Source organism: Xiphophorus couchianus, chromosome 4 (genome assembly GCF_001444195.1).
Source record: "Xiphophorus couchianus chromosome 4, X_couchianus-1.0, whole genome shotgun sequence".
Taxonomy (NCBI): Eukaryota; Metazoa; Chordata; class Actinopteri; order Cyprinodontiformes; family Poeciliidae; genus Xiphophorus; species Xiphophorus couchianus.
The window spans coordinates 19,176,879-19,189,723 of record NC_040231.1 but is presented as its reverse complement, the minus strand read 5'-3'; the positions used below and the strand labels follow the sequence as shown (position 1 = coordinate 19,189,723).

Here is a 12,845-nt window from a genome sequence, read left to right as displayed (position 1 = left end):
ATTAAAGAACAGAATATTTATGTGCAGGTTGGAGAAATTAAGTGTTACATTTTCAAGTTCCATGCAGTGATTGCATCATGCTGATCATTTCTACCTTAAAACTGACTAGTCATTATAAATTATCAAGCTGACCTTTAAACTATTATTAGGTTTTATCAACATTAATTTAGCCAAATTTTAAAAAGACTAGAGCACATTTGCTAAGCTGAAGGATGCCCCATCATTTTTTTATTGTTTCAGTTTACCCAACAGCTACAAAAATTGCAAGTTGAATTTTTTAGATATGAAATAAAATTAATTAAATAACTCATGTGTGACTTTTGGATGCAAAATGAGGCCTGAATGGAAACCTAAGCGTGCAAAGAAGAGAAAACCTGGAACACGTGTGGCTGCACACAGAGACACTTTTTGCATTTCACAGACAAACTGGAAACAAACAGACTTTTGTGAATATCTAACATCAGTAAATGTCTTTGCACTCGTCTTAGATTAGTACTAAACGACCAGCATATGGTCGCTTCCTGAATGCTAACATAAATTTACATTTATAATGTGTATATTTCTGTTTATTTATTTGAAGGGATATCATATGCAGAAAAGGACATATACACAGATGCATAGTTCCTTATGTTGGAAAACTGGAATGTTTGCAGGACAAAGGAGCACCTTAATCTATGTCACCTGATGAGCACCTGAATGCGTCACATGTTTTTAGATGTGTGCATTAATGCTTTCCACATTAAACAGGTCCGGTTCTGAGAATGTTTGGTTCTGAGACAAAATGAGTGATTCTTTGACCGAAATGTTTTAATTTTTGATGCTTTTTAAAAATGTTAAAATTTCTAAGGATTTAAAGATCTATATTTTTTTGAATGCAAATACCTTTCCATTTTTGAAGTATGCCCAATAACCAAAATAACCTAAAGAATAGTAGCACGTTGATATCTATTTACATCTGAACGATGACGGTTCAGGAGGAGACAAAAGGATTTTTCTCCTCTTGCCTTTTGAGTTACTGCTTTAAGCTTTAAAAACACAACATTCTAAGCCACGACATCTCATAGAAGAAGATTTGCAAAAAATTGAGTGTTTTCCTCTGCGGCTATGCCATATGCATCCACTGGCATGATCTTAGAGCTGGGCCTTTGGTGCAACATTTACCTCTGAACCACACTCCAAGTTCAAGCCCAAGTTAATCACTGTTGCATGATGGAGAATACAAATTCTCCTGCTTCAGTGACGATAATAGTTGCAATTAAGTGAAGATGCTTGCTGTCTGTCTCTAACACATGTGGGTCATGAATTATTCATGCTGAACAACTAAGAGAAGAAAAACTGTGTGGAAAAATAAAAAAATTGTTGTTTTCTTTTAAACCTCTTTAAAAACCAACTGAAAAGGGAGTGTGGAAAAAAGACCCGGAGGAGCCAGAAGTACTGCAGATAAATCCATGGGCTTGCCTGAATTGCACTACAAGTGGTGTGGGGCCAAAGTGTTTGTGGGGCTCCGGTGGTTCTTCAGCCAATAAATCCTCTACACAGATTTAATCCAGTCAGATGTGGAGCAGGAGAGGCACACTGAAGGATGTACGGCCATTACTCAGCAGCCCACATCAGACACAGAAGCCAAGGATCCGTTTGTCCTTACCTCGATGGTTTTAGAAAGACTTAGACAGGACAGGGAGAGAAGGGAGAAAATCATGCTGTGAGAATATTTGGTTGAAATCTCTAAGGTAGTCATGCCATAATGGGCTGTTATGTTTTTAGAAGTGTTTAAATTTTTGGAAACCTCATTTGTTTCCTACAACTCAAAGACTGACCTGAACAGATCTCTATACATTTTATTACTTAACATTTCATAGTAATTTGAACAAAGAAACATTAATTTAATTAGGTTTAGATTTAATTGGTAAGGTCATTGATCATATATTTTAAAATAACTAATCTGCTATTCAGACCCATGTTTGAGTGGTTTTAGTAAGACCTCTTTCTTTTCGCCAGTTTGTCTTTTGCTATTCCCGCACAACAGAGAAAAAACAACAACAAATAGAAGAACGTCGCAAAAGTTGTTTGCAGGATCTTGTTCAAGATTTTCATCAAATTTGAAGTTGAAATTTCCCCAGTTAGCCAAGACACATGCGCCCTCTGCTGTCCAACCTTTGTAATTGCCACAGTGTGGTTCTTGATATTACTTCATTCATCAGTTCACAGTATCTTTGTTTTGTTTTTTCAATGGTGGTCAAATTTCAGCCGGTGTTCTTCTCAGTGAAGTAATTCAGATCTAGGACCAGAGCATAGTTTGTTCTTTCTGTCTTTATTTAGTTTGTTTCTTTATGAATGACAACATACATGTTAACCCACTGCCTCCATGTATAGATATATAATTATATAATCTAACATTTGAATCAAAACAAAGAGCATGCATGTCTTTCAAATTTAAAGTAGACTTTTACAAACATGCTAGAGCTCCTGAGCAAATCTAAAAGCATGCTCTCTAAAATGAAACATAAATCAACAGTGTAAAAGCAGGTTTGTTCATGTGTAAATAAGCATAGAAATATAAAAACAGCTGAAGCAGCTGGGGTAAAATTCTCACTTTGTAAATCATGACTTTCTCTTTAAGCCAGGATATATGTATATATATATACACAAACCTACAAAAGTAGGTTTACTACTTTTAGGTTTTTTCACTATTTTATGTTACATCAAAATATTCATGCATTCCAAAAACTTATGTTACTTAGAAACCTTGAATACTTTTATTAGATCGATCAGGGATGCATTTGCCACGGTATTTGATCAGATTTTTTAACATTGCAATGATCAGGGTGTGCAAATACATTTATGCTGTTGAATTTTGGGCATAGTCTTAAAATACCTCAGACAGAAGACAAGTTTTAAAGATTAAGTTAATGTCATACTATTAGATTTAAAGAAAATCTGAACTCTCAATATAAATTTTCTTTTTTAGTTCTCTTACAAATTTCTTTTAATCCAAAAATTTAAGCAGACTTCAAATATACATCGACAGGAATTTATCTTCACTTTAGAAGCAATTCTACGTATTATCTATAGGGGGCAGTAGCGTATTTTTGTCTTGTGTTGTTCCGCATCAGAGGAAGATAACGTTAGCACAGGGGTCCTTGTTAGCTTAGGAGCTAGCTAGCGTCAGCCGGTTTGAGCCTGAGCATCCTTCTAGAAAAGCTCCACTTAAAGTAAAAAAAAAAAAAAAAAAAAAAAAAAAGACACGGACTGTACTGATCGTTTCGCTGTTAACGTAAACCCCGGCAAAGAAAAATCTCTTTGAAGACAAAGAGAATAAAGGTATGGAATGTTTGCTGTTTATATCAAATAGCTATTTCATCTGAATTTCGAGAAATAAGTCTTTTGTCATGCTTTACTCGAGACGGCTGCAAAAAAAAAAAAAAAAACCCGAGTGGGTCGCTGCGTCCCGACAGGGTCTTTGTTTTCATGGGTAAAACTTAACGTCATGGGGCAACAATTACCTTCACAAGAACCACTCAGATACTTTATAATTCGTGTAAAAGGCAGTTTTAAGTGACATTAGCTGGGCTTCGGGCTTTGCCTGCATATCGTTAAGGAACATGCTAGTATAGGCTAACAATGGGACCGTGGTCGAAGCTAGGTTAAACTGATTTAGACGACGTTGTCTCAGAACCAGAAAGTCCGCATTTTCAAATTAAAACTGTGGACGTAGAATGTGTAACATCCTAATAAAACGCTGCTCGGATCTGTCCGTAAAATGTTTACAAGTTAAGTTGAAGAACACAACTTTAAATCGCAGGCCTACATTTTAATTTTGTTGCTCGGTGTTGTTTTTTTTTTCTATTTTCATGCGCTATTATAGAACCAGATTTGAGAAAAAGATCGCGGTAGCATTCTGAGAATAACGGCTTTAACTGCTGCTTTCCTGGCGTAGGGCATACTATAGATGGGTTTAGGTCGAGGTAAAGTGTTCTTTTTTTTCCAGATTAGACAAAATAAGAACATAAGAAATAAAAGCCCCCCATTATTCCAGATTATATTTAGACATTAATAATTGCTATGAAAATTAAATTAAGCCAATCTGTTTGGAAAATTACTCAGTAATTCTCCTCGAGTGTCAGTCAGCCCTGCAGCAGGTTGAGCCAACGTCAGTCTGCAGTGTCTTCCTGAGGAAATAAAAGTCTACAGATACGAACCACATTTCACCCTTACAGAAAGCTGCACACATACTATACATTACGGCGGTTATGTATTTTATTTTAACGTTGGTGCATATCAAAAACATTTTTATTTAAAGGCGAAATAAAATACAGTTTCAATTATACCAAGATCATTTATGTAGGATAAAATAAATCAGCTACAGCATTTAAAAAACAGATTCTGAGGTAACTTATGTCCGTCTTTGAAATTAATATAAAAAATATGATCCCACATTTTTATAAACCTAGACCTTTCTTAGCCTAATTAAGCATGTCCTCATGTAACAAATTAGTTGATTTCTGCATTATAGGTGCTTGAACTCAGTAACTAACAAACAATCTGGTTGATTTATATTGTGCATCTTCAAAGACTGTTCATTAGCAGGATAGAAAATGTTAACTTTATTATTTAATATCTTCTAAACAGCAACCGGTAAAAAGACTGTCAGTTGGTGAGAGTTGATCATTCTGACGTCTACAATTGTAAAAAAAAAAAAATCTCTGGTGTTATTCTGGAAACATGGAGCCACATAGAAATCGTTTCAGACAACAGTAGCTGCATTAGGAAAAATTCAAATGCTAATTAACTTCCAACAAAAATGTTTTCTAAAAGTACTTTAATCTTCTTGAAGATGTATGCAATATTTGGTACAGTGACATCATAACACTGACAACTGCACTTTAACACAATTGCTCCTATTCATTAAATGGTTGATCAATGTTTTGAGAACTATAAGACTTAGACTTAGACTGACTTTATTGTCATTTTGCATGCACAGGGTGTATACTATAAGTCTAAGTCATTCATATTATGGAGACATTAAAAGCCATACATAGCACAGCAGTAGAGACATTATAGAACACCCGCCCCAATTTTCTTTTTCGGTTTAATTTTTCCCTTAAGATGCCTTCAGCAGCGGTTGGCAACAATGCTGTCCAGTGTGCCATTCCAGACTTGGGAAATGGAAGTCATTCTGAAGCCATGAAGCAGTTTCTTGGTGTTATCGACAAAAAGGTCCGGAATATGGAAAAGAAAAAGGTACATGAGCAAAATGTTTACATCGAGGTTTTTGAATCTTTCTCTGTTTTGGCACTGATTTTTGTCGGTGTGTGCGTTGTGTGCGTGCGTGTCCGTGGGTGTGTTTCACTAGATGTCACAAGTTCCTGCTTGAGATCATTAAGTGGATGACTATTTTTATGATTAAATTTCAGAAAGAATGTTGTAAACTGTATTTATCTAAAGTTGTTTTTATGGCAAGAAAAAAAACCAATGCTATTTTATATAACTAAAAAAAATGCAAACAATGAAATATTTTTAAATGAACAAGAAGACCAGTTCTTCTATCTACACTTTTGAATCCATGTTTTGGATTTTATTTTGACATTTTTATTTAATGATTTTTTTTTTCAGTCCAAACTGGATGACTATCAGGCCAGAAAGAATAAGGGAGAAAGACTGAATCAGGATCAGCTGGTGAGATGGGAAACTGGCAGCTAACTTCATATGCAGCATTGTATTAATGCAAGCAATGTAACAATTTTGAATTTTGTTTCCTGGATGTTTCCAAAGGAAGCCTTGTCGAAGTATCAAGAGATCATCAATAACCTTGAATTTGCTCGAGAACTGCAGAAGAGCTTCCTGGCTTTGGGCCAAGAGGTTAGTCAGACCTTTTCTGGAAAGTTTGACCAAACCTCAATAATTGTTTATTTTAAAGGAGTTTGATGCTATCAGACATCTCCAAGGTAACATTAAGAAGCTGTTTCATAAAACTACTAATTTATTAAACCGTGAAGAGAGAAAAGAATGTCTGCTCTTGGTTCAAACTTTCTGCGTGATGGCCTCTGTACCAGCCGTACTGGAAATTTTCTCCTTTTACAATTTTCTTGCAACATAAAATGCACCAAAACGCCTCTGTGTATGTTTAGGTCCAAAAGGCAGTGAAAAAATCTGCACGGCGAGAGCAGCTTCAGCGGGAGGAAATGGAACAGAGGCGGTTGAAGACGGTTTTGGAGCTTCAGTATTTGTTGGACCAGCTAGGGGAGGACGGCGTGCGACAGGACCTTAAAAGACCAGATTCCTCTGGCTCCCCTCTACTCACAGATGCTGACCTTGCATCTTTTGATGAGTTTTATAAACTGGTGGGTCCTGACAGGAACTGTGATATCAGGTATGCGAATGTTGATAAATAATTTTCTTCATTAGGTTGTGCAAGTGTGTTTCAGAAACCAGAATATTATTAGAAAGTTAACTTATTCTTGTATTGAAGAAGAAAAATTAAAACGAGAGTATGCAGATTCATTAGACGCTAATTGATATATTTTGAAAGTTTATTTCAGGCCATTTTGATGATTATGACTTGAAGTTAATAGAAATCCAATCCTTTAATGCTGGCCTTTAGCTCGTCTAGGAGTTTACATCAGGAGAGTTTGTTGGCCAGTCAAACACAGTGATGTTATAGGTTTTTACACAGGTATTGATACTGCTGGCAGGTGCCAAGTTCTGCTAGAAAAAGAAAATCACAATCTCCACAATGCTTATCATCATCATAATCATTATTGGAGGGAACCAGGAAATGTTTTCTATGTGAAATGGCTCTTGAAGCTCATACATCACATCTCCTAAAACTCTTCAATTCCCTTTGCTTCTCAAAACTTTCTTGTTCATCTTTTTTTGCTACTTTTCTTTCCACTCGACTTTGGATTAATATGCATGGATTGATTCCTGATGATCGACGTAAAATCCTATTTTGTTGTAAGAAATTAATTTTTTTATTGGTCAGTAATGCTTGTATTTTCCAAGAAGCCGAGTTTGGGGATTTCATTCGATGTAATCATTAAAATGAACGGAAATAAACAATTTAAATGTGCCACTTTGTATATAATGTATCTTTAAAATGCGACCTTCAACTGACATAATGAAATACTTACATTTTTGAAGATACTCTTATTCTTTGAGGTGCCTCTATATGCAGATATTTTTCTTATCTGTGTTGCTCATCTTTTCATAATTTTAAAATTAAATGTCAAATATCCTTCACTTCACCCTGAATCATTATTTCCAGATTGACTGACCAGTATGAAGAGGCCTCACAGCACTTGTGGTCTCTCCTTGAGGGTCGAGACAAGTCTGTGGCGGGAACCACATGTAAGTAGGTTTTTAAAGTGTTGAAACAAATATCGTAAGTTATTGTACATTTACAGCACAAACATTTGGCCAATCCACTGGCTTTATTTCTTAAAGCAGTAACCCAGTCTAGTGTTGAGAACTCAGTGAAAAAAAATATTGTCAGTCAGGCTGTGTTTGACATACAGTATATGTCACTTCACAATGAATAAAGAACTTTATCACTATAATCAATCCCTCTCATCTTTGTTCCAGACAAGTCACTGAGAGAGACTCTGGACAAACTACTGGTCAGTGGTTACTTTGACAGAGCAGAATCTAAACAGAACGGAGCTTGTGAGACAGAAGAGAAACCAGAAGAGCAGGCTGTTGTGGATGAAACAACGGTTACCGGGGAGCAGCCACCTGAACCTGGTAAAAACTTACTAATTTGCTTATTAAATTATTAGTGTGTATTTACTTGGGTGTAGTAACTCTTCAAATGTGTTTCTTTCCAGAAGGACCAAATAATGAAAACTACACAGAGCCTGTCCAAGTGGAAACCACAGAGGTTGTCAGGCTTTATTATGCAGTGCATTAAAAGCTGTGGATCATTGGTTATTAATGTGTATATATATATATATATATATATATATTTATTATACGTTTAAATTAAATAGTCATCCTTTGTGTCAGTTTTTTAACAGACAGTTTGTTCCAGAAACTACATACAGTAACACTGACAAAGACCAAGTGGAGGAGTGGAGTGTGGAGGCTCAGGTATCCTCACTGCACTCATCAGTGGCACCAAATACTCTGTATTGTCAAACGTACTGAGATAGTTGAACTTAAGTCATATCCCATTCTTAATATATAGGCTTTAGTCTTCAAGGAATCAACTTAATAAGGTTTAAGATTGAGTTTATAGCAGTATTTCACTTTTTCTTATAAGACATCATTTGTGAGGTCAGACAGTGATGTTGGTCTGGTTCCCAGTTCCCAATCTGGTTTATCATGAAGTTGCCATTATCAGGGTTTCACTCAAGGTCCGCCTTCAAAAACATTCTCATCCATGTCCCTATCACTGCTGCTCAGTCATCTTCTAAATGGGAGGAACTATGTTCCCCACGTATCCTCAAGCATTAATGTTTTTTTAACATGTAGCATTAGCTGAGACTAAGGATCCAAGCCCCGACAATCATTCCCACACACAATGCTTGGCAACATAGTGTACTTAACTGATCTTGTATTCTTTAATATCCCTGTTTCTGTTGATAGATGAATTCCCTCCAGCACCACCCGCCTGCGCAGCTGGCTTCTGAGCCCACCATGGCTGTGAACCAAGCTGCTCCCTCTCCTACCACTGACCCTGTGGTCAGAAAGCAGGCGGTGCAAGATCTCATGGCCCAAATGCAAGGAACTTACAACTTCATGCAGGTTAGAACAATCTCACACAGCTTTCTGCAGATGTCAGGACTCCTCTTGGTCTGAATAATGTTGCGAAATACTTCAAGGTACTGCATTAAAAATTAGTATTTCTGCTTCCAGTGTCAACACGTTTATAAACAGATAATTATTTCAAAATTTTACCAGCTGTAAAATTGGGTAAATTGAATAGTAGAATCAGGGGTAAAGGGGAAAAAAGTTATTTCTGGCAGAATTGGCTCCAGATTACAACCTTATTTAAAATTTCATACAGCTTTCTTCAGAAAACTGTACAGTCTTATAAAACAGCAGAATGTCTGCTTAAACTCTGGCATAGCTTAGAACAGCTGTCTCCAACCCCCGAGCCGCTAACCAGTACCAGTCCGTGGACCAATTCATACCGGGCCGTGCAAGAAATAATTAAATATTTCTGTTTTATGTATTATTTGTATCTGGATGATCTTTTATTTTGAAAATCCTTTAAACGGATCCTCTCAGTTACGTCTTGCGCACCAACATTGAGCCCACAAGCAGCAAAATGAGTAAGAAACAGATCAGATGTCTTTGGAAAGTTTCTTTGCGACGGGGAAAAGGCCCAGAGAAGAGACAGGAGAATGGATTTATCCCGGTAGCTGACTCCCACATTCCAAGCCCGCTCTGCATGACGAGCGGCGACCGGTTCGCTAATGAGGCAATGAAGCTTCAAACTGCTTTGCCACGTAGAGACCAAGCACCCTGAGCATAAGCAACACTTCGGGAGTCATTGTCTCCCAGATGGGACCGTCTCTTTGCAGAGAAACAAACTCAGGGCTCCCATTAGTCTTATCGGGAGTTAAAATTTTCACCAAAGTAAAACATTCGTTTTTGTTTCGTTTGTGTTTCGAAGGGATATGTATACGTTACCATAGCAACTAGGGTCAGAGAGCGCTAGGGCAGTGGTTGAGGAGTAGAACTTGTAAGTTTTAGATCTGGTTCACATGGCACAATTTTAGAATTGTCGGCCAATTTCTATTTGCTGCACTATGATTTGGAGGTGAGTTATGTCTTTTCGTAGTTAACATTTTTAACTGAATAAACATTCATGTTTATTCAGCACATGATTACTTTCCGCATATCATCTCTGATGTCCATCGGACTCTCTGCTGCGCCATGTCAGCTGCTTGGGATTCCCCTCAATGCTTATGTCACCGTGCTTTCTGATTGGCTATCTGTCACATTCAACAGGTTGCGTTTTCGCTCCCAGTCAGGGAAAACCCCACAGGCTGCGATAGTCGGACCAAGAAAATCCAACATGTTGAATATCCCCGATTTTAGATTGAAGCAGTCCAGACGTTCTATGTAACACACCACACACTGCAGGACGTTGTACGATTGTCGTAAAGGGAAAATCGGGGCAAAAAAAAAGGGCTTTAGCAGGAACACCAACATGCAGAAGCCTTATCCGACGGTTCACCCCACTCCCCACCCGGGCCGCTGTAAAATTGCCAAGTCTTGAACGGTCCGCGGTGATAAAAAGGTTGGGGATCACTGGCTTCTCCAAAATATGAGCCTTAAAAACTCAGAGAATGTCTTGCTAATGTAAATTGCGTAGGTCGGAACCTTAAATTATGATGGTGTTGATATAAACTGTATTGTTGTAGCTCTAAGTCTGATTAAAGCATGTTTGCATTGTCAGGACTCCATGTTGGAGTTTGACGGCCAGGCTCTGGACCCAGCCATCGTGTCTGCCCAGCCAGTGAAAGCTCTGCAGACGGTTGACCTGCAGCAGATGGGTGGCCCTTCAAGTGAGTGATCCTAAAGGTGCAATAACACACTGGGTTATGGATAGCTTTTAAGAATGTACCCTTTTTATTTCCTCTTTTGTAGTCCACTCAGAACCCAGACTTCCTCAGACAAGTACTGTATCTGGACCACAGGAATCCTCCCAAGTAAGTGCAGGAAAAGCCCAGCTGAAGGTTAAACACTTAGTTCTTTTTAGTTGCCTGAAAGCATCAGTCAGTAAGTATTGAGATATATTTTAGGGATGACGAAGATGGTATTTCTTATCATCTGTGTTGTACAGAGTCATTTGAATATTGTATGGAAATAGCTGGAAGCTTTTAGTGTAATGATCGCAGCTCCCATCGCATCCGCTGACCTTTGTCATATTCCTTGTTTCCTTGCCTTTCAAATTTCCTCCTCCCTGCCTTCCCAGACCTCTATGTCTCTGTCATCTGAACAGTCTTCTGCCCCATGTTCCCTGTCTACCGCCTTCCCACCTGTCTCCAAACATATCCACTCCGGAGGCATCAATGTGAACGCAGCACCTTTCCAGTCAGTGCAAGCGGTATGCTTTGGGTTCATTTAAGCAGCAAATGCATTTGGACTTCAATAAATTCTACTGAAAACGTTGGATTGTGTCCAATTTAAGGTTTAGTCAGGGCCAGTGAAGAACATTTCAGGCCAGTAAACAAGCTTCATTTCCTAAAACAAAACCAAATGCTTAATTATCGTGTGACATCCTGACAGGAAACTGTTTTAACCCTTTCTGGATTCACAGATCTTCAGCGAGAATTATGCCGTGTGTATGTAAGCGAATAGATTTGAGATTTTTATATTGTCATTTCAGGTATTTAATATGAATGCACCTGTACCTCCACCCACTGACGGCCAAGCAGATGCACTGAAGCCATCCAGCCAATTTCCTGGTGGCTATGGCCAGGGCTTTACCAGCCAGTCAGAGAACACTGTAGAGCAGCCGGAAATGCCACAGGAAAGATTACAGTCAGGTGAGAGAGCACCCAGTACATTAAAGAGCACTTTACTGCAGCAATCATAAGATGGAGAAGGTAGCTTTAATATTTTAAAGTATGTAAGCTAGCCTGCTTTAGTGACCCATCCATTAGTTCATTACAGACTTCTGAGATGTTCTTAACTCTCTTTTATCAGTTGTTGGTGGATTCCAGCCTCAAGATCAGGTCATGCCATCAACAGTAAGTCATGATGATCCCTCTGCAGGGTCAGGGTTCGGGCCGTCCAGCCAGTCGTTTTACAGCAGCAGAGGTGCGCCCAGAGGTGGACCCAGAAACACCCGTGGCATTATGAATGGATACCGGGGCTCCTCAAATGGATTTAGAGGTACCACAGTCAAACTGTGTCAGAGTTGGAACAATTGTGGTTTTAATTACAGCACTCATTGCATCTGATCACATTGACTTCTGTAATCAGGTGGTTATGAAGGATACCGTGCTCCGTTTTCAAACGCTCCTTCCAGCAGTGGTTATGGCCAAACCCAATTTAACACATCTCGGGACTATTCCAACAGCAGCTACCAGCGTGTAAGACATGACTTCACTTCCAAAAACCTAATCAGTGTTTTTCTGTCACATGAGCTGGCTAACTTCTGTTTACCTACATTCATCCTTCCAGGAGGGATATCAGCAAGGCTACAAGCGGGGAACTGCCCAAGGATCAAGAGGCCTGTCCCGGGCCAACGCTCAAGCAATGCGATCCTAAAGGATCAAAAGAACCGTCCTGTTGCGCCACGTTAAAACATTCAGGATTTTTGAATGTGTTTGCCCAAGCTCACTTTTCTAACATTTAAGTTCTGATGGTTAATTTCATTTCAGGTTTTTAACTCCCGCCCTACTTATTAATCAGCCTGCTGACATTTAGATCCTCTAAATGTTCTTACTCAACATGCTCAAGTTCACCACATGTAGGACTCTCAGAGAGTCTGTGTCATGTAAAACTACAAATAGATGTTCCTGTAAACTTGAAAGAGTTCATTAATTTATTTTTTTTACAAAGTAAATGCAAAAAATTACCCTGCCACTGTCGATCTGAGTTCATGGGAATGGTTTTCTTGTACCATACTGTCGACGCTTCTCCCTTTTGATCCAATAATTTTCATAAGCATTTTTTTCCCCCCTTTTTTTAACCCACTGTTCTGTTGCGCCATAACCCATTTGTACACTGATGTTATTGGTTAAGACTGTTTCAATAAAGCTGTATCCTATAAAGCTGTGCTTAGTATTTAGTATTTTTAACTCGATAAATTATGTTGCCCTGAACGGTGAGCTTGATTGATGCCAAAAATATTTGAATGAGTGTCTATCGAAGGATGGATAAATACA

The 12,845-nt window shown here is 38.3% G+C and overlaps 1 protein-coding gene across 8 annotated transcripts; it reads left to right on the top strand.

The window, feature by feature from the left end:
* Nucleotides 1-3,142: 3,142 nt before the first annotated feature.
* On the top strand, nucleotides 3,143-12,731 carry caprin1a (cell cycle associated protein 1a). 8 transcript variants are annotated; one of them, XM_028015430.1, is made up of 17 exons: nucleotides 3,143-3,321; nucleotides 5,107-5,241; nucleotides 5,614-5,676; nucleotides 5,773-5,859; nucleotides 6,129-6,370; nucleotides 7,265-7,347; nucleotides 7,582-7,740; nucleotides 7,824-7,879; nucleotides 8,002-8,085; nucleotides 8,584-8,742; nucleotides 10,406-10,514; nucleotides 10,597-10,658; nucleotides 10,925-11,056; nucleotides 11,339-11,498; nucleotides 11,728-11,847; nucleotides 11,938-12,047; nucleotides 12,139-12,731. In XM_028015430.1, exons 2-17 carry the CDS (start codon nucleotides 5,107-5,109, stop codon nucleotides 12,223-12,225), a joined length of 1,848 nt encoding a protein of 615 aa, XP_027871231.1. In that variant the 5' UTR covers nucleotides 3,143-3,321; the 3' UTR covers nucleotides 12,226-12,731. The 8 variants fall into 8 exon arrangements, with proteins under 8 accessions (XP_027871231.1, XP_027871229.1, XP_027871228.1 ...); XM_028015428.1 differs by having other exon boundaries at nucleotides 3,144-3,321; nucleotides 7,827-7,876; nucleotides 11,659-11,847; XM_028015427.1 differs by having other exon boundaries at nucleotides 3,144-3,321; nucleotides 7,827-7,879; nucleotides 11,659-11,847.
* The last annotated feature ends 114 nt before the right edge of the window (nucleotides 12,732-12,845 follow it).

Excerpts from the sequence above, each read along its gene's own strand:
- caprin1a (XM_028015425.1), top strand. The coding sequence starts at position 5,107 with ATGCCTTCAGCAGCGGTTGGCAACAATGCTGTCCAGTGTGCCATTCCA. Across the intron at positions 8,086-8,583 it reads AGTGGAGTGTGGAGGCTCAG|ATGAATTCCCTCCAGCACCA; the intron begins GTATCCTCACTG and ends TTCTGTTGATAG. Across the intron at positions 10,515-10,596 it reads GCAGATGGGTGGCCCTTCAA|TCCACTCAGAACCCAGACTT; the intron begins GTGAGTGATCCT and ends CCTCTTTTGTAG.